General features: G+C 40.9%; 1 protein-coding gene across 1 annotated transcript in view; it reads right to left on the bottom strand.

Moving 5' to 3' along the window:
• The window catches only part of LOC113978247, a 123484-nt gene that overhangs the window by 24173 nt on the left and 79811 nt on the right, over positions 1 to 19500 (bottom strand). The window contains exons 3-6 of the mRNA XM_027705031.1: positions 14145 to 14274; positions 13844 to 14043; positions 6881 to 6985; positions 1959 to 2427 (exon numbers count right to left, since the gene is read on the bottom strand). Coding sequence (XP_027560832.1) covers positions 2370 to 2427; positions 6881 to 6985; positions 13844 to 14043; positions 14145 to 14274 — 493 coding nt within the window. The 3' untranslated portion in view covers positions 1959 to 2369. Of the gene's footprint in view, positions 2428 to 6880; positions 6986 to 13843; positions 14044 to 14144; positions 14275 to 19500 lie in introns of the transcript that reaches the window.

The following is a 19500-nucleotide window of genomic DNA, read 5'->3' as shown; positions in this document are numbered from 1 at the left end:
CTCCCCGTGGATTGTAATACTAAGCATTTTATTGAAGAACTGAACTGTTTTTGTTTTTCAGTACGTGCAAAATGAAGTACCTGAAAGCACTTTTGCATGTATTATTTATTCATTATGATAGAAAAATAGCTTTAACCTAATAAATTGTGTTTAAGGTAATTTAGAGCAAAAGTTTTGTTTATGATAAAGCAACAGATTTAGTTCTTTATCAGTAGCTTAAAGCACCAAGTTTTCTTTATACAAATTAGACAGATGGTGCTTACAGTAGAATTTACTAAAGGTCTGTCACAACAAATGCAGCCAAGCTGCATATTTAATCACTGCAGAACCTTGTCTACCTGCAGCTGCCAACTGCTAATCCAATTTCCCTGATAAATGTGGCAAGAGACACGATCAGCAATAAAGAGCATCTAACTCCATTTTCCTGCAGGGCGTCTTTTGATGAACATTTAGGACGGAAGCAGGAGTGCACTGTGTGGCCCTGGCTGGTGGCAGCTGCATGCATTTTGAAGACACAGTTCTCAGGTTACTCACTTAATTCTGCCACTATCATTATGTTGCTATTGATCTCAGTAGCTCTTGTCTACACAGCATTACTCTAGATGAAGCTGAATCAGGCAGTTATCATGCATCAAACTTGCTCAAAAGCCTGGAGATTTCCCCTTAATTACTTGTGATTTTATTTGCAAATACCGTTAAAGTGTAATCAAGCAGTCACTTTCCAGGGTCGTTAAGAACTTGCTAGTTTAGGAATATATCACTGGCACTCCATTAAAATTTCTCTACTAAGAAAGTTTCAAGCAATCCAGACAGGACAATGGCAAAATTATTTTAATAAATTGAATCCTCACACAGAGAGGAATCCAGTTTCCTCCAGAAAGGGTAATGCTACCAAATGACCTCTTTGTTCTAATTTTTAGGATTTATAACTTGAACACACGAGAGATGGATTGAAGACAGATGAACTGAGTCTATTTTATAAATGAAAAGTGATTACTATTAAACACATAAAGCAACAACAAAGAAGGAAACCAGAAGTAAATAATTGTTGAAATAACCTTTAGTACCATTTTAAAAAAAATATTAGCTTAATTCCAGTGATGACTGTGAAATGTGCATCTTTGAGTAATGTCAGTGATGTACCGCAGCCAAATTATTTGCCAAATACTTTGAGCATATCTGTTTATTTTCTTGTGAAAAAAAATGGATAAATTTGATGATGCAGTATTTAAGTTGCCATTATATTTTAAAACAGCAAATTAAAAATTACTGTTAGGGTTTCCTCAAGACGACCCCGTGCAGCTGAAGTGAGCACTCCAGTGAGCACTGTTAACTACTGATTCAGTGGTGGCAGAAGGGGATCTCTTTAAATGCAATAGTGCTCTAATACATTATCATTCCTGATGATGCAGCTTCTATCTAGTAAGTCTTTTTCTTCCCTAAAATATACTGTTGTTTTGACACAAACAGCTTGCTACACTTAAGGATTTTACTAATAAAACATAATGTTGTGTTAGATGTTATGACTGTTGCCACAGCTGAACTGCCTTGTCAAATCAATCCTAATATGGCTCCCACAGGCACATAAAAACCTTATTTAGCTATCAGTTATCCTAATCACTTTGTTCAGTTTAAGGGTGCTATACTTCAAGACCCGTTCCTATTTATACATATATGCCCAGCCATTTAATAAAGTCTTGATTTATATAATAAATTCTTGTTTGAAAAAAAATACTTTAAAGCAGCAGTGTTTTATCAAGTGTGTTACATGTCTTCTCATACCCCCAAATAAATATGTTAATATACACAAACAGGATACTTACATGGCAAAGGGGAATACTAGATATGGAACAGATAAGCTATCACTGAAGAAAAATTTGTCCCTTTGATAATAAATGAGCTTCAAATGGGGTCATTTGATCTGCAAAGCACTGGAAAATCTCAAGGTCCTTATAAAATCTTTGTACAAAGTTTATTTAGAATAGTATTCATAGCCTTTGTATCTCTACTGTCTACATTCCTAATTAGATACATGTACACAGGTATATACATGTCCATATGTACATAAGTATACAGGTATGTACAGTCAGGGGAGACTGACAGAAAAGGTGCCAGACTTGTTGCTGAATCCTTGCCTCACTATTAGTTTTTCCCATCAATAATTTCTTCCCCTATACTTGAAAAAACCCCAACCTTTTTCTTCTTCTTGTTCAACACTACTGTTGAGTATCTGAGTCACACTTTCAAATGAAACTGAGAGGGGGAGTATGAAGTTCTCAAACTCATACCCATCTTCACCTCCAGGAAAAGAAACCAAACCAAACCAGCAAAAGCATCACACACATCATCTTCGCACTTCTTCAGAAGGGTCAGGCTCCGAGGCTTCCACAGAGAGATCTCACTGACATCCCAGGAACTTCAGGTGACCTACAGGAACAAAAACTTGAGGTGTAATGTATTTTTACTGAGCTATAAACAAAGAACACAAATTGTTGATTCCAAACAACTTGTGCCTGAGACTTGCTTGTCTCCGCATTTCACACCTTTCTCCTTTTCATATTTCTGTTTCCTCTGTTAACCTGACAGCATTTATTCACTGCCCTACAAGAACTTTCATGTAAGAAAGTCAAGACTCAACAGTTAGAAAATGGTAAATTTAAAACTACAGTAATAAATTAGGCTCTTCCACATGTGTAGTTTGAGTATGATATTTAAATCACAATCTTTTATGCTCATACGCTATTTTTCCTGCCTCTTACCTATCTGGTGTACACAATGAAGCTGCCCTGGAAATGAATCCAGACTGTGCTGGGGTCATTCATATGACGCTTGCCTCATTTGTTTCAGAAGGTGTGAATTTAGGATAAAAGAAAAAAGAGTGAGTAGGGAAAAAGAGATGGTCTTTGTCAGACAGCTGAAAGATATCCTGGAAGTCTGGATTGATTGTGTTTTGTCATGAAACTGAACCAGTAACTATGAACGACGACTCTTTAGAAATGGCAATTTGCATGAGGATCCGTCCTCACACTACTTATCTTTAGGCCCTAATGAGGGCAGCCTGCCTCTCACAGGCTGATTCCCCGTGAGACTAATTCAGAGTAGGAATTTAATTTATGTTCTTTAAAGAGCTCTTTGCTATAGGGCTTCTTTCCCTCCTCGCTTCATCGGCAAAGTCTGGGAAACTAAGTTGCAAGTGAGGTTAGGAGAAGGCTTTTTTGTGTTAAACTGGTTGTGCAAAGTTGGTGTAAGCTTTACAGTTTGATTTCCACACTTAGAACAGACCTAATTCCAGCCCCTTATCTTTAGGAATACTGCTCAGACCAAACCAGTCACCCAGTCACCAGTGGAAAGTAAGAATGACAGAAAAAGCCAAGAAGAAAAAATGTCAAGAAGAACAAAGAGTCACGACAGAAAGCAAAGAGGGGACTGACAAATCCAGGCAATAACACAGAGAAAAAAATCAAAATACTCAGTGGCTTTTCATGAAGCTAGAATGACACATCTTCTGAACTGAAAGAGTCAAACATCCTCTGAGAGATATAATTGTGATCCTGCAATTAAAACTGCCTCGTAACAATGTCAATATTTACAATGGAGAGGAAAGTTGCAGTGACAATCCCAACTCTGGCATTCCCTCAGTCCTGAATACCTGGCTCTGTGACCTGAACTGCTCCCCTCTAATACAGGGCTTTCCAGATTTTTTTAAAAGCAAAGGAAATACATTCAGTAACTTCTTGGTGCTGCACTGTCAGCTCAGCCACGGAGCCTTCAAAGTGCCATCTATGCCCAAGAGCTTTCTTAAACTAGTGAAGGATCTGCCCAAATCTGTGACCTGCACCTGCAGCAAACCCAAGAGGGTGAGGGGCTTTGTGCTGGATTTCAAAGCTACTGTGGAGCAGCAAAGGGGCTGTGGACTTGGGAAAATGCATTCCTTTCCATCTTTGCCTGTTTCCTCTGCCATCTTCTCTCTGCTCCTTTCAACTGGAGTCAGTATTTTTATTTGGCATTCTGGATCCTTGTGTCTTCTTCCAATCCAGCTTTTTGTTTCTATCTCCTCCCTTTGCCAATCCAGCTCCTCAGGCAGTTCCAATATACCATTAGTTTTTGTGCTCCCCATCTCTGTTCAACCAGCATCAGCTTCCTCTTACACTCCTGTTTCTATGTGCATTGCATTTCCTGACGCATTTCTCCCTTTAATTGCTTACCAGATTCTCCTCAGAGAAAAAAAAGTAATAAATGAGGCCCAATCATTTAGAAAGAGTCCCATGGTGGTGTTGTCCTGTGCCAGAGTACAGACTAACAGAAGCCATCTGGATCCTGCCCTGTGCAGGACCAGGGCTCAGATGCCATTTACAGAGTTCTCAGGAGAAACATCAACTGTCCCAGGACAGGAAAAGTCACACTCCATCTCTTCTAGGGTGCTGCATATCTTTGGAAGAAGGTGTCCACATCCAAATTCAAGATGATTCCTTCCCAAGGTAGAATCTCATCCATACTTTATCAAACAGCTGAGAAAACCAAAGAACTACCAGCATGACCAATGCTGATTGTGACCAACACTTAATGCCAAACCAGCTAGTTTTGGGAATTGGGTAAGGGAAAGTTTAATGTGCTAGGTCTGTTTTAAATTTCAGTGTAGGTAGGGGAGAAAGAATATACAATTAGGATCCTCTATAGTATTGTCCTATTAATAAAATAATGTGGAAGTTTTAGAAAACTAACACAAATTACTGCCTATAAATTTCTTTTTCACTCCTGAACAAGCCACATCACATCACCTGAACAGCACAGTATTGGTAAGGAAAGGAAGAAACTATCCTAAACAAACCTCCCATGGTAAATTGCTGTAAGCTTGTAAGCTCCTGGAGGTATTTCCTACAGTTTACATCTACTTATTTTGGCAGTGCAGAGAAAAAAGTGACTAAAATTTATTAATTATTTAAACATAAATTTACCAGTGCTGTTCTATTAGGTTTTTTTTTTCTGTACACTTCACACAAAACATCTTGGACTAAGGATTTTGGACAAAATTATGCAATTCTAAATGCCACAAAAATATTAAAAACACAACCTAGGACACACAGGGAATTCAAATTCTCATTATATTCATACGAGGTTTAAGTAACTCAACACAAATCAAAGTGCATTTTGAAGCAAATATCAATATCATAGAATCATATGATCACAGCCAGACCAAGTTGCTCCAAGGCCCACCCAAACTGGCCATGGACACTTCCATGGATGTGGCATCCAGATATTACCATTCTTTCCCACTAAAATTAAATTTTGCCAGTCACACCAACAGCACATAACTTAAAACGGAAATATTCTCAATTTACTGTATTCAACTAATCTTCAAAAATGCTTCTGCATGATTACTTAAAACAACCCCCGCCAACAAAAATTAATCTTGGTTTTGTTTCCATGTAAATTATTTCTCATTCATATAAGAGGATTTTATATAAATCTCTTCATTTAATTTGAAAAAAATAAAAACTAACCCACATAGAAAGCCCAGAGAAGACAATTGGTACAATGCTTTTTTGTCTAAAAATGCCAGTTTTCATGGTTTGAAAGTACCTTTTGATTCACAAGGTAAGAACACTGTGATTTAATGCTTGCACAAGCACACAGAAAGGACAGTTTGTGTACACCTTACTTTTAAAATTTGGATTCTAGAACACAGCTTCTACCTGTTTGTATCTCTAGCTGTGCTTTTCTGTCAGTTTAAACCCAAACACATTTACTCCAGTAGGAACACGAAGGACAACAGCCACAGGACTGATGTATGCTTTTTCCAGATCATTTCAGATCTTGTGGATCTGTTAATCCAGAGGAATCACAATGGCCTTTGTCAGCTTATAGCCAGTCTGCATTTTGTCTGACATCCATTTATCCAGCTTCTACTTTGAGAAGTAATTTTTAGTACTGTGACGTCGTTTTTACCAAATCTCTTTTTCCCCTGTAGGAAAAATTACTGAACCTGCATGCACAGCCCATTTTATATTATAAATATGCCTATGTTATACAAATCTGAGCCAGTACTGAAAGCAGTTTAACTGCAAGGAAACCCAAGTCCAGCTCATAGGTGCACTCTTAAGGAAACACTGACCAATGTGGCTCCATTTTGCCTGGGAGTTCCCTGTTTTCAGCCGGGTTCAGCAGTAGATGGGACAGGCACTCATGATCAGCAAGAGCAGGAACAATCACTGCTGGCTTATGACTGTCTCAACTATCAGATTCTTTAAGACAGGATTTGCCTGGATGCTCATTCTGCCAAACCCAGCCTTCTCTGTTTGGACAACAGAGCTCTAACCAGGCAGGCAAAGCTCTGGGGACCAAGGGCAGTGCCTGGACTAAGTTCTTCATCACATCCAGCTACTAAAGCATGCACTGTTTCTACACCTGCTGACCTCTCTCATTCGCAAAGGACGACTCAAAAGGTAACACCAAGTGCAAGTTTAAGTGCTGTTCCCTGTACTGCCAAACTCTGCTCAATGCTTATTAAAACTCTGAAGATCTTTGTGTATTGGAAACTTGCATAAAGAAGTGAAATAACCTTCTGGCAGAAGCTGGGAGGTTCTGGCCTGATCGGTATGTCACCTGGAAATGCAAAACACTCAGGCACTTCATGTTGTAAAATTTTAAGACAATACAAAAAATAAACTCATGATGCTTATTTCTTCAAACAGAAGGCACCAAATACAGTGTTGTTGCTCAATGCCATAAATCTCAGGAGTCGATAGGCAGCGATTTAAATACCAACTGTAACATATTTACTGTACAAATAAACTGCTGTTTGATTGGTTTAATAACCCTAAAAATTCACAGCACTACACAAGGCAGTGAGGTACCTCAGGGACATGGGAGATGACCTTACCTAAGTCCAGGAGAAGCTGAGTGAGCCAGTGTGGAACATTGTCCAGCACCTCGGGTCACTGAGGCTCGAATCCTCACTGACATCCAGGAAAGGGAAGTGCTTCCTCTGTCAAAAAATGAGTGTAGGAAAAGTTAAATGTTCTACAAAATCTACTACACACATTTTTTAACATAGTAAGAAAACTTACCGTGTGATTCTGAAGCATGGATTTCACCGTCAATTTTCACAAGCTTTTTCAGGAGACTGTACGTAGCAGGTGTTAAGGAAAAGCAGCCTTGCAGCATTATGATTACACAGGCAGGTTGGAAAAACTTTCAGGAACTTTTAGTGAGAAAAAAATCCTGAAACAGTACATTAAAATAATATTTGAAGTTCATCTAGAAATATATGTAACACAGATATTCTTTAGAACATTTTAGACTATAGTCTGTTATTAATGAAAGCAATTACTTTTCACGGCATATGTTCTAGTCACAGAAGAGACAAATGAACTAAATGACTTTTACAAATATACAGAAAGTTTTGGATAATAAATGGTGTTTGTTCCTCAGACAGATCCATGTCATCAGCACATAAAAAAAAGTGGTTTTGCAAGTGCCTGCATTGGAGCTGACTGGTACTTGGCAATGGCACTGCTGCAGCCCTGAGGTAACACCCTCAAAGTCACATGGGTGATCCTCCACACCCATCAAAAAACACCATTTGTTTCAGTTACAACAGATAAAAATACATCTCATGCATACTAAGCTATGCTAAACACTTAACCAAAGTTAAGATAGAGCAGTGGATGTTGTCTTCCTCAACTCAGCAAGGCTTTTGACACTGCCTCCCATAACATCTTCACAGGTAAGCTCAGGAAATGTGGGTTGGATGAATGGACAGTGGGGTGGATCAAGAACTGGCTGAATGGCAGAACTCAGAGGCTTGGGATCAGCGGAGCAGAGTCTGGTTGGAGGCCTGTAGTCAGTGGGGTTCCCCAATGACTGGGGCCCAATACTGGGCCCAGCCTTATTCAGCTTGTTTATCAAGGACCTGGATGGAGGGACAGAATGGCCCCTCAGCAAGTTTGGTGATGATGCAAAACTGGGGGAGTGGCTGATGCACCTGAAGGCTGTGCTGCCTTTCAGTGGGACCTTGATAGGCTGGAGAACTGGGCAGAGAGAAACCTACTGAGGTTCCACAAGGTGTAATAGGGAGATTGCCAAATGGAAACCAGTACACTGCTGGAAGTTCAACAAAACAATATTTATTACAAAGAAGTAACCAACAAAATGAGAAACCGAGAGACAGGAAAGAGAAGGAAAACAAGCCCCCAGGATAATCCCCCACTCTCTCAGGTGTTACTTATGAGGTTGTCTTACTGACCCCAGAATGCTTAGAATTCCCCACAGCAGAAGCTGCATCCCTGGCGCATCAGCAGCTCACAGGGTAACGGGTGTCCCTGCCAAGGCATCATTGTCCTCCAGGTGAACCTTGAGTTCACTCCCAGCAAGAGCTCTTTGCTTTTTATACCATTAACCTGTGACATCCACCTGGGCAGGTGTGGTCAGCACTGCCCAGCCAGTCCCTCCCCCCGGGATGGAAGTGGTGCCTCTCCTGTGCATGTGTGGGTACTCTGGAATGTCTCTGTGCCTGAGTGCTACGCCTCGGGGGGTCTTTCCTAAATGAGTCTGGGGGATTACTTCATCCTCCTCCTCTTCACCTTCTCCTTCAAGTGTCCTTGGAGGGCTGTCAGCCAATAGTGAGGCCCCAATTAATTTCAGTTTATGCAAGATGCTTCCTTCAAGGATGATGTTCTCGTTTCTCAGTGCTTGTTTTCATATAACTTGGCAGGAAAAGAACAGACTCTTGCATGTGGCTGGGCCAAACACAGACCAAAAAGTAACAGGATCTAATTAAGCATGAATACACAAGGGCAGGTGTAGGTCCTGCAGCTGGGGAGGAACAACCCCAAGTAGCAGTACAGGTTGGGGACTGACCTACTAGAGAGCAGCTCTGAGAAGAAGGACCTGGGGGTCTTGGTGGATGACAGGTTGATCGGGAGCTGGCAGTGTGCTCTTGTGGCCAGGAGGATCAATGGGATCCTGAGGGTATCAGGAAGAGCATTGGCAGCAGGTCAGGGAGGGGATCCTGCCCCTCTGTTCAGGGGAGGCACATCTGCAGTGCTGTGTCCGGTTCTGGGCTCCTCAGGACAAGAGAGACAAGGAGCTCCTGGAGAGCATCCAGAGGAGGCCACAAAGATAATGGAGGGTCTGGAGCATCTCTGTCATGGGGATAGACTGTGGGAGCTGGGCTTGTTAAGTGTGGAGAAAAGAAGACAGAGGGGATCTCATCAATGCATATAAATATCTACAAGGTGGGTGTCAGAGAATGGTGCCAGACTCTTCAGTGGTGCCCAGAGACAGGGGGAGGAACAACGGCCATAAACTAAAACACAAGAAGTTTCATCTCAACATGAGGAAGAACTTATTTACATTGAGGGTGGCAGAGCACTGGAACAGGCTGTTCAGGGAGGTTGTGGAGTCTCCTCTCTGGAGACATTCCAAACCCACGGACATGCTCCTATGACACTTGCTCCAGGTGACCCGGCCTCAGCAGGAGAGTTGGATCTCCAGAGGTCCCTTCCAACCCTAACAATTCTGTGATTCTTTGAAAGTATTTTCAGACATGTAAGACCTGAATGGAAATCTCCTACAAGCATACAGTCTCAGAGCCATAGCAAAGTCCATGCCAAGAGGGTACAGCTGAGAATTTTGGATGTAGCAATGAGCATTTCCACAGAAACCCCAGTTTCTCAAACTTGATAAAGCAGAAAGCAAATTAACTGACTCCTGCTATGCATGAACTGAAATCTCCCACTGCACAGCTGGCTAACTGGTGACAGCCTGGGTAACTGCAGCCTCACCTGGCCTCAGCCACCACACTGCTACCCATGGGCCCTGGGGAAGGGCTGCTGGGTTCTCTGTGCATTGACCAGCCAAGGTATCTGACCCCTGGCCAAAGCTCCCGGCCCTGGTGGAGCAAGACAAGCTCCAGTGTGTCTGCACTGCCCGGACAACAAGGACCCAGGGAGCTGCACACTAATGCAGGAGCAGTGTATCTCCTGGACTGCAGTAATTCTGCAGATCACATCTTCTGGGTACTTACACATGACAAAATAATATTTTTCTCAAGGTTTCTTTTTAAAAGCACAAGAAATCATATTAAATAAAAAGTTGAGTTTGCAAAAACTCTGTTATAGAAGCCCTTAAATCAGATGGTTCAGACCTGTTCCTACAATTCAAATCCTTTCCTAGCTCTGTGAATTATGACATCTCTTAACAACATGAGCACACACACATTCCCTGTCTCAGATGATTCAAGCACCTGGGGCTGGATAAAGGTGATAATCCTGTGTCTTGCAAAAAGAGCCATGCTGGCACCTTTGAGAGTTTCTGCACTGAAGCAGCGACTGCTGCGAGCCACGTTTGCAAAACAGGAGCACGAGAGTGGCCAAAACAATGGCTGGGATTTTCTGACTCCTGCTTCTCCTTCATTTGACATGAAATCACTGTATGACTTACAGAAACTCAGTTAAATTCAACTGTCTCAGTTCTGCATCTCTAAAATGGGGATATAAAAGGTTTTGCAATATCCCAGTACATCAGTGCACTTTTTCAGGAATGCCATAGAAAAACTCAAACTTCAAAACTTCAGAAACATTCCTAAGCATGGAAGGCACCAAATGAAGGAAATTACTTATGGGCTTGTATATTTTACAATGAATGCTACAAACACAGGACTCAGTAGTTCACTGAGCAGTGTTGCTGGCACTGATGAGCTCATAAGCAACACCCAGGATGATGTGTTCCTGCAGTCCTGTACACACAGAGGCTTCACAAATACCCACAACCTTACCATTGTTACTGGGGCTTTTTTCTGAGTGCTTGCTTCACTCTGCCATTCCTGCACATCACTGACTAGATTTCAATAACTTTTATGGGAATAAACAATTTCCCTTTTCATTTTAGAGTAGATTAAATTCTTTTTAAACAGGTAAAATTGTAAGAGCAGATTTTATAGCTGCCTTCTATTGGAAAATCTCCTAATCAAGTTTTAAGAGTTGTTTCTCTTGTCAATCCATAACATCCGACATGGCATTACCTGGTTTTATATTGCAAAGCTACACAGTTGGCTCCCTGCCCTATTACAAGGCAGAGCCTTTTGTAACACAAGGCTAACAAAGACAAGGATTAAGAATGTTTGAGAGACTAAAAGTATTTTATCCCAAGTTACTGTACAAAATAATAATGTAACTGTAGTTATTTTGCTACAAAAATATACAGAGGAAAAGTTAATTAGTGGAAAGAACTAAACATGTATGAGGGAGCACTGTGGTTTCACAGACATAAAGGAATGACTAACATATTCCATTATGCAAATGAATTCAAAGATATTTCACAACTGATCAGCTAGGAGGGACATAATGATTTATAATTCAAATAACTGAGCTTTGAAATCAGATTGGACCAATACATTTCGAAATATGCAAACCTGGAATAATTGTGAAAGCAATGTAAACCATGACACCAGCCCCAATCATTTGTTGTTGATACCTTCTTATGGTTTTTCTTCTTTTTTTCCTCTTATATATTGCAGTTGCTGAAATTATGTTTTGCTTTTAATTCTACATTATCCTTTTGAAAAAGATGATTATACACTTAAATAAAGAAAAATACTGATTTCTAAGACTGTGTAAAAGCTGATTATGTACAGGAAAGTACTGAAATGAAATAAATTATTGTTGTAACCTTTCAGGCTAGCCACAATTTAATCTATTTCAAATACTGAAAATTGATCCACTGGATCTAGCATCTTAACAATACACTATTTCTTTCAAAGCAATATATACTTAATGCCTTTAAAAAAACCCCTAATATAATGTGAAAAGGCCAAAGTTTGCAATGCCAGGAAGTAGTTATAAACTACTTCATATGTTTGAAATAAAAAGTACTTCAGTATTATTATTAAAAAAAACCCCTATTGGTAGAGTTTTTAATAGGAAAAAAATACATATCTTTAAAAGCCAAAATGACCAGTGAAATTAGGTTGTACATCATTTTCTGGGAAAAAGGAAAAACAGCCTCGACAGGTGTAATTTATCATTTTTCTGATTTAATACCAAAGAAATATATTAAAATAATAAAAAGAATCCTGAAATCCTCAAAATTTGTAGTGATAAATAGCCCTCCCTGTCTTTATTGCATTATGCCTACTAACAGAAATATTGCATGGTGGATTTCGCCAGACAAGAACGATTATTTTCCAATAAAAAGTTGCATATTAAATTCCAGCACAAAAGTGGGTGTCTAATACTTTTGAAATCTTTTATGGTTTGCCAGGGAACACAATTTTAAACTTAACTAATACAAGATCACGGTGAAGTGAAGCAGCATTAAAGCTGCCTTGGCACAACCCCACCCCTCCATGCAGCAAAGTCACTGTTCTCAGAGCTCCTGTTTGAATCACTGTCATTGAAAGTAATTGAATACATTTGGGGTATTTATGTTTTTAGCTAATCTCTCTTTTTGCTAGTCTTTCAACACTTCAAATTGCTGTTAAAGATGTGCATTTATGAGGGCAGTGCTGCTTCTCATCCTGACCATGCAGAGGGGTCTAAAACCACTCTGTCAATAGTTAGCCAGTTTCTGCAAAGAAAAACCCCACAGTTTCACCACAATGCTACTCTTCAAGAGAACTCAGGTTATTAAATATCTACTTTTTCATCCTTTCTAGGTCCTGATATTATTACATCTATTTCATGAGCAGAAACTCATTTACTGCAAATATAATTTAAGTAATCGGAACACTGAAACTATCCAGACATTTCAGCCTTGGAAAGTATTATTTGCACCAATAGTTCATCCTGACCCTACTTCTGGAGAGCTCCCACAGGAATACATGCCTTTGCAAGTCTCCAGAAGACAACATGAAATGCTGAATGCTTGCTGGCTTTAGGAGCAACACAAGGCTGATCCTGTCAGCAAACACACAGGAACAACCAAGCCCTCCCAGTTTAGGTGCACTGTGTTACAGCTCATGGGGATTCTGAAAGAGTTTTGAACCCTAGCAAAGCAATAAGTCTCTGGTAGAAAACAGGAGAGAGCTCATTAGTTCCTTCATAAATCTTGTTAATGAAATAAATGTCTCCCCTTCTGTTTTTGTCAATGCCTTTGCAATGTTTCATTTCCACCTCCTTCCCATCTCATTTCTGTGATGCCAAGAGAACATAAACACATGCATATTTAAACTATCAAGTGAGCTGCTTGATGGTATTTCAAGTAAACATACACAAGTACACCTTGTATGGTTTTCATTAAATAAAATTCACCTGTGGAATGTGAAAACCCACACTCATCTTTCAACCCAAGGAAATATATTATTCTTACGTGATTAGAGTTCTATGGATAAACAAAATGATACCACTTGTCATATTCCAGGTGTCTTCCCCTGTGCTTGTGTAACAACCTCCCCTAGAAAATTACTGAAAAGTCAGTTTTATTTTAAAACAGCTAAGGATTTCAATGTTGAATGAGTTCATGTGCCCTGGTGGTTTATTATCTGTCATATACCTTTAAATATTTTGTCACATCCAATACCACCTCTAGACTGGTTTTTTTCAATCTTCTTGCTCGATTGACTGAAAATTCAAAGAGCAAACATTCTTCTCCAACTCATGGTAAATGTATATTAATTAGAATAAGACACAAAAGATTTGCAACAGATGGCAAGTTAGCATCCATGACTGGGTAAGAATATTACAAAAATACTTGAACCCAGACAAAAATCCACACGCAAAGGTCAGGCTGGTTTATCAGCAGTAATGATAACAGTAATGATAACACTGACACAGTGAGGAACTTGTAATCAGACAACAAAACATGTCAAAAGGCTTGTGTTTGAAATCCAGCTCATGCTTCATATCTTAGTTGACTCATCCTCCAAGTAGAACCAATCCTCTTCTCAGCCGCCAACAGAATCAGTCCCGTTCTCAATATTGTTGAACTCATCAATGGTATTGACTTCAAGAATATTAGGAATGGGACAGATGACCATAAGCAACTAGTTATACAATTTCTCTTTTGTTGGTAAAAGTAGGTAGAAATAAGCACACCTTTTAAAAACTATGCATAGAAAAAACAAACCAAAATGAATCAATATTAATATCCTAATTGGTTTAAAAATGTGGTATATGAAACAACAGAAGTCTCATATTAATTTTTACCTTATTATTTTCAAATAATACGTTGTGCCATATCCAATAAAAAGGATATCCAACAGAAAGGTCATTTGGAAACTGAAGAGTTCTTGAAATCATGGGCTCACATCTTCCCCAGTATTTAATGCTTGTAACACTAGAATAAACAAAACAAGAACAATGACATTTTATAACAAACTTTCCTCTTTTTGAGAAGTGCAGTGTAAAAGCTCAGTGTAGTAACACATGGGTTGACAAGAAGCTCAATGTGTCCCAGCTGTGTGCACTGGCATCCAGAACCCCCCGTGCCCTGGGCTGATCCCCCAGCGTGGGCAGCAGGGCAGGGGGGGATTCTGCCCCTCTGCCCCCTCAGGTGAGACCCCCCTGCAGAGCTGCTCCAGCCCTGGGGAACAGCACAGGGAGCACATGGAGCTGCTGGAGAGAGTCCAGAGGAGGCCACGGAGATGCTGCCAGGGCTGGAGCCCCTCTGCTCTGGAGCCAGGCTGGGAGAGCTGGAGAAGAGAAGGATCCAGGAGACCTGAGAGCCCCTTGCAGGGCCTAAAGGGGCTCCAGGAGAGCTGGAGAGGGACTGGGGACAAGGGATGGAGGGACAGGAATGGCTTCCCACTGCCAAAGGACAGGGATAGATGGGATAGTGGGAAGGAATTCTTGGCTGTGAGGGTGGTGGGGCCCTGGCACAGGTTGCCCAGAGAAGCTGTGGCTGCCCCTGGATCCCTGGAAGTGTCCAAGGCCAGGTTGGACGGGGCTTGGAGCAACCTGGGCTAGTGGAAGGTGTCCCTGCCCATGGCAGGGGGTGGAACGAGATCATCTTTAGGTTTCCTTCCAACCCAAACCATTCTGTGATTCTATGATTATATTACAAATGTATTTCTGTGATAGGTCTTGGAATTTTCCATTTTTGAGGCAGAAAATGCTACAACACCACATCACATCGTTTTCCTGAGCAAGGGATTCAAGCTTTTTCGTAACATCATAACAAATTAGTTAATTTTTAAAAAATCCATTATCTGTCATAATGAAATATATTATCTAGAGGTTACCCTTACTTATATTTATCTACTAATTTTTCATCACAATATCTGGTCACTTAACTTCTGTAGTATTTATCTGCCTAATAGTTCACAAGACAAAACCAAATTGCTATAAAATCCCTAGGAAAATTTCCATGGGAGAAAAGGGGCACAGAAAACCATGGGCCAATTCATAGTGCTACTGCTATACCCAATTCCCAATGATATTCCACCTTGAAGTTCTTGTACTAACCCATAATTCTCCTCTTCCCTACACCAAACACTTAACTAAACTCAAGATGTATAGGGGATACTGCATTTCCCTAACTGCAACCCCCCTCAGACACAGACATTTAAGAAGCATACTCTGATTAACAACCAATGCATAAGTTATGCTATAGGATAATACTAGTCCTGTTACCAGTTCTTGGGGAACACCATATCAAACCACTTACCACTTCTGACAGCAAACTCAGTCAGCCTTTGGTGGAATCATGCAGCCAACACTTCCTCTACAGCCTCCCCCAGGTTGTGAGATGTGAGCACAGAGCCAGGACCCTGCACAGCTGCTGCTGTGAGTGTGTGGGTCAGTGCAGAGACACCTGAGGGGCCGGGGATGGAGCCTGGTGTGTTCACCTGCTTGGTTCATCAGAGGTAAGAGGAGGCTCTGGCCTTCAGATGAAAGGGGTAAACAAGCCAGTACAGTGGAGGAATCCAATTCTTGTTTCAAATGAGGTTACAGAATCCCAGAGTGGTTCAGGTTGGAAGGGACCACAGTGGCTCATCTGGTCCCACCTCCCTGCCCAGCAGGGCCATCCCAGAGCACATGGCACAGGATTGTGTCCACACAGCTCTGCAAGATCTCCAGTCAGGAGACTCCACCCCCTCTCTGCTCTCTCTCCAGGGCTGGGGCACTGCCCAGCCAAGAAGTTCTTCCTCCTGTCCAGCTGCAACTTCCCGGGCATCAGTTCCTGCCCGTTCCTCCTGGGCCATTGCTGGGCCCCCCCGAGCAGAGCCTGCTCCAGCCTCTGCCCCCTCCCTTTGGATACCAGCCCACTCAAACAGAAAGGTAGCATGATTTCCTGGCTTGGAAGCCCTGGCACCTATTCCTGACCACAGAATCACAGAACATACTGAGTTGGAAAGGACCCACAAGGATCACTGAAGTCCAACTCCTGGCCCTGCACAGAACACCCCAACAATCCCACCCTGTGCCTGACAGTGTTGTCCCAACACTCCCTGAGCTCTGCTCCATTTCATACTGTGAGCACTGCCCTGGGCAGTGAGGGGGTGCCTCAAACTGCCAGTCAGATAACTCCGTTCAGCTTTGTGTGTCTCAGTTTCCGTGTCTGTAGAAAATGCACAGTGATTCTGACTTTAAGCTGTCAGATCCATTGATGACAGACAACGATGTAAGAGGTGTCATCAGTACCAGCTATTTACAGTGGGGTGCAGTAGGATTTCAGTCTGGGGAATAGAGAACCTGAAGCAAAGATGTCTTAAAATCAGCACTGATTATTGATTTTACATATTCATGGGCTAAGGAATGTATTCAACAGATTAACCACGTTTCTTTTTCAGGAAGTTATAAACTCAAGAATGCAGTTTAAAGAATCTAACTGTTTAGTATTATTTACTCAGGAAAAGGCAAATAACAGTGCAATTACCAAAGCAATTCTTCAATTTAAATTTACAGACAAATATTGATTTATTTTATACAATCTCTATGAATAGCTACAGAGGTTCAGATTGCCTTAAAGAAATAGCCCATTCTAACAAGTCCATAATTCACAGTTTATCCCTACTATGGGGAGTTCTGGAGATGTTTATAGTTGCACTAAATCCTTAACAAGTATATACCATACAAAGCAATAAAAGGGAATCTGAACTACCCAGATTTGACATCAATATCAAAATAATAAAAAGGCTATTTTGCAAAAGAGTAAAATCTTTGTCCTTCAGAAGCCAGTTACAAGACATTTAAAGAAAAACAAGAAGCCGCAGTGACTGATTGAAGAGAAAATTAAAACTGCGTAAGAAAGTCTCTTCATCCAACATTCAGGGTACCTTCATGTACATCTGTTCTTTCAGTTCATGGTTGTATTTGGATGCTGAAAGATGGAGCAATAACATAAAAGCTAGAAAGTACTCGTGAGTGAACAGAGGCAATCATAGCAATTCCCATCTCTGTTTCTGCCTTGCTAATATCAGGCAAGATGAAAGACACATAAAATGTAGTATTTTAAGAAACATTCACAAAACTTCATAAGTATCTGAGAAAATTTCTAAAGATCTAGAGAGGAATCTCATAATACAAAAAGCAGATTTCAAGTACATAAGGAAGAGAAGCCAAGGAATGAAAGAGGAGAAAAATTTACAGCCTTCGGAGAAATCATGGCAAGACAGCACTGAAATCCAAGTACCAGTGACCCTGCCTCTTTCTTGCTCAAGTGGTTTAGTGATTTAAAAGATGAACTAAATGAAACAGAGGAACCAACCATCAAGTTTCAGATGAGTCACAGAACACAAGAGCTTCATCAATAGCTACACCAATGCCAAATTTGCCAAAACATCTATGGGAGATGAGCACTGAAGGACAAAAAAAGTGGGAATAAAAATGGCAGCATATTTCCAATTTTGGTAACAATAACAATATCAAAATACTGAACTACTCACAAACATACAAACCCAAAAGAGCAACAGTAACTCTGCTCCGTGTTGAAAAGTTATGAGAAATTGAAAAAATCTAAATGGAACAGCATTAAGAATTCAAATATTTGCTTTTAGTTTGCCTTTAGTAAGAAGAAAAGAATAAAACCCAAGCTTCCAAAAGCTGCAGCAAAGCAGCTTCCCAGCTTACTCTGAGACTGTGTCACCATGATGCGGTCCCTTCAGCACACCAAACACCTCTGCCCTCAGTACAGGCACTTAAAAGTATTATTTTAAGAGGCTGTGTATTTTAACCTAAAATCTAGAAGGTGAAAACATAAAATGATTGTATACTTCAATTCATAATTGTCTGGGAAAAGGGTTACCATATAATCCACAGAAAAATCAAAATTCTTTGCACGTTCCAAATCATTAGTGTATTCAGCCAGGTAAACAATCAAGGCAAAGATATCCACTACCAGCCTCCTATATCCATTTAACGACTTTTTTGCCCCTCAAAACCCTTCTACTGTCCTTAATTTCCTGTCTAATCCCCAGTTTACAATTCAGAGACCCACCTCTTCAGACACAAGGACTGTATGACACTGCTGTGACACAGTTTACAGCTCTGCTGGTGCCCAGCACAGGACAGTCCCTTGGCAGCAGTGGATGGGAACTGATGTGGGTGAAACACAGCAGTGGAATGCTCAGCCCCAAAGAAAGAACTGAAAAACTGATGCAGTGCAATTTAAAAATGAAAAATTTAGGATCAGGGATGCAGGGGAGAAAAGCAAAAGCAAAGCCCAGTCAGCACAGCAAAGGGAGCACTGGAGAGTGGGGATACACTGTGTGCAAAGAGGGGGAATTCATCTGCTCACATGGATGGTGGGTACCTTCTCCACTTGTCATTGCATGCCAAGGTCTCAAATGTGGCTTACAGGCCATTTTTAAGTGCCTAAAGAATTCATCCATCCTCTTTCCAGGACGCCCTGAAGCCCTTCTCTGAGAGGCCACAATACAGCCAAGGAATTCCGGGAACACTGCACGACCTGCACATGCACAGGCTGCTGCCTCCGATGCACAGGTCTGGGACTGAGCCAAAGAAGCAGTTGCAAAAGGTAAGTTGCTACCAGCCAGAAAAGATGACAACTGCCATAAAGCACCATGTTTGGTGAAGTGGTTGTTTTTGTTTTTTGTGTGATGAAAGATGGAAAAAACTTCACACATTTTAAACAAAAAATTTCAAAGCTTTCACAGCTGCTTCATAGCTGCTGGGCTATCCAATTCCTATTGGAAGAAAATCCCAATTCCCAGTGCAAGAAAAATGGGCCCCCAAATCCCCTGAAAAGACTTTGAAAATCTCTTCCTTATGTGGTGCAAATAGATGAGCCTTGTTTTTGTAACACAGCTAAGAGCACTTTAGATGACAAGCAGATTAGAAAATTCAGCTTGAGGGTAGCTATTCTTTCAGTTGGCCTTTCCCCTCCCACCACATCTCCCATGAGGTGGTGGCCAGAGCATGCAAACACTGCATGCTAAAAGAACCATCCCATAAAATTTCTGGTAAGACTGTGATGGAAATACAGGCACTATTGGAATTCTGGCTACATAAAACTATGTCCCCTCAAAAACAGTTCAACAGGAATTCTGTAAAAGGCACATCCATTAATTCCCAGCAGAAAGGTATATAAATGGTCTAGGAT

Source organism: Neopelma chrysocephalum, unplaced genomic scaffold (genome assembly GCF_003984885.1).
Source record: "Neopelma chrysocephalum unplaced genomic scaffold, ASM398488v2 Primary Assembly neopelma1_303, whole genome shotgun sequence".
NCBI classification, from domain to species: domain Eukaryota; kingdom Metazoa; phylum Chordata; class Aves; order Passeriformes; family Pipridae; genus Neopelma; species Neopelma chrysocephalum.
The sequence above is the reverse complement of the archived record's forward strand: the minus strand, read 5'-3'. Positions and strand labels throughout refer to the sequence as shown.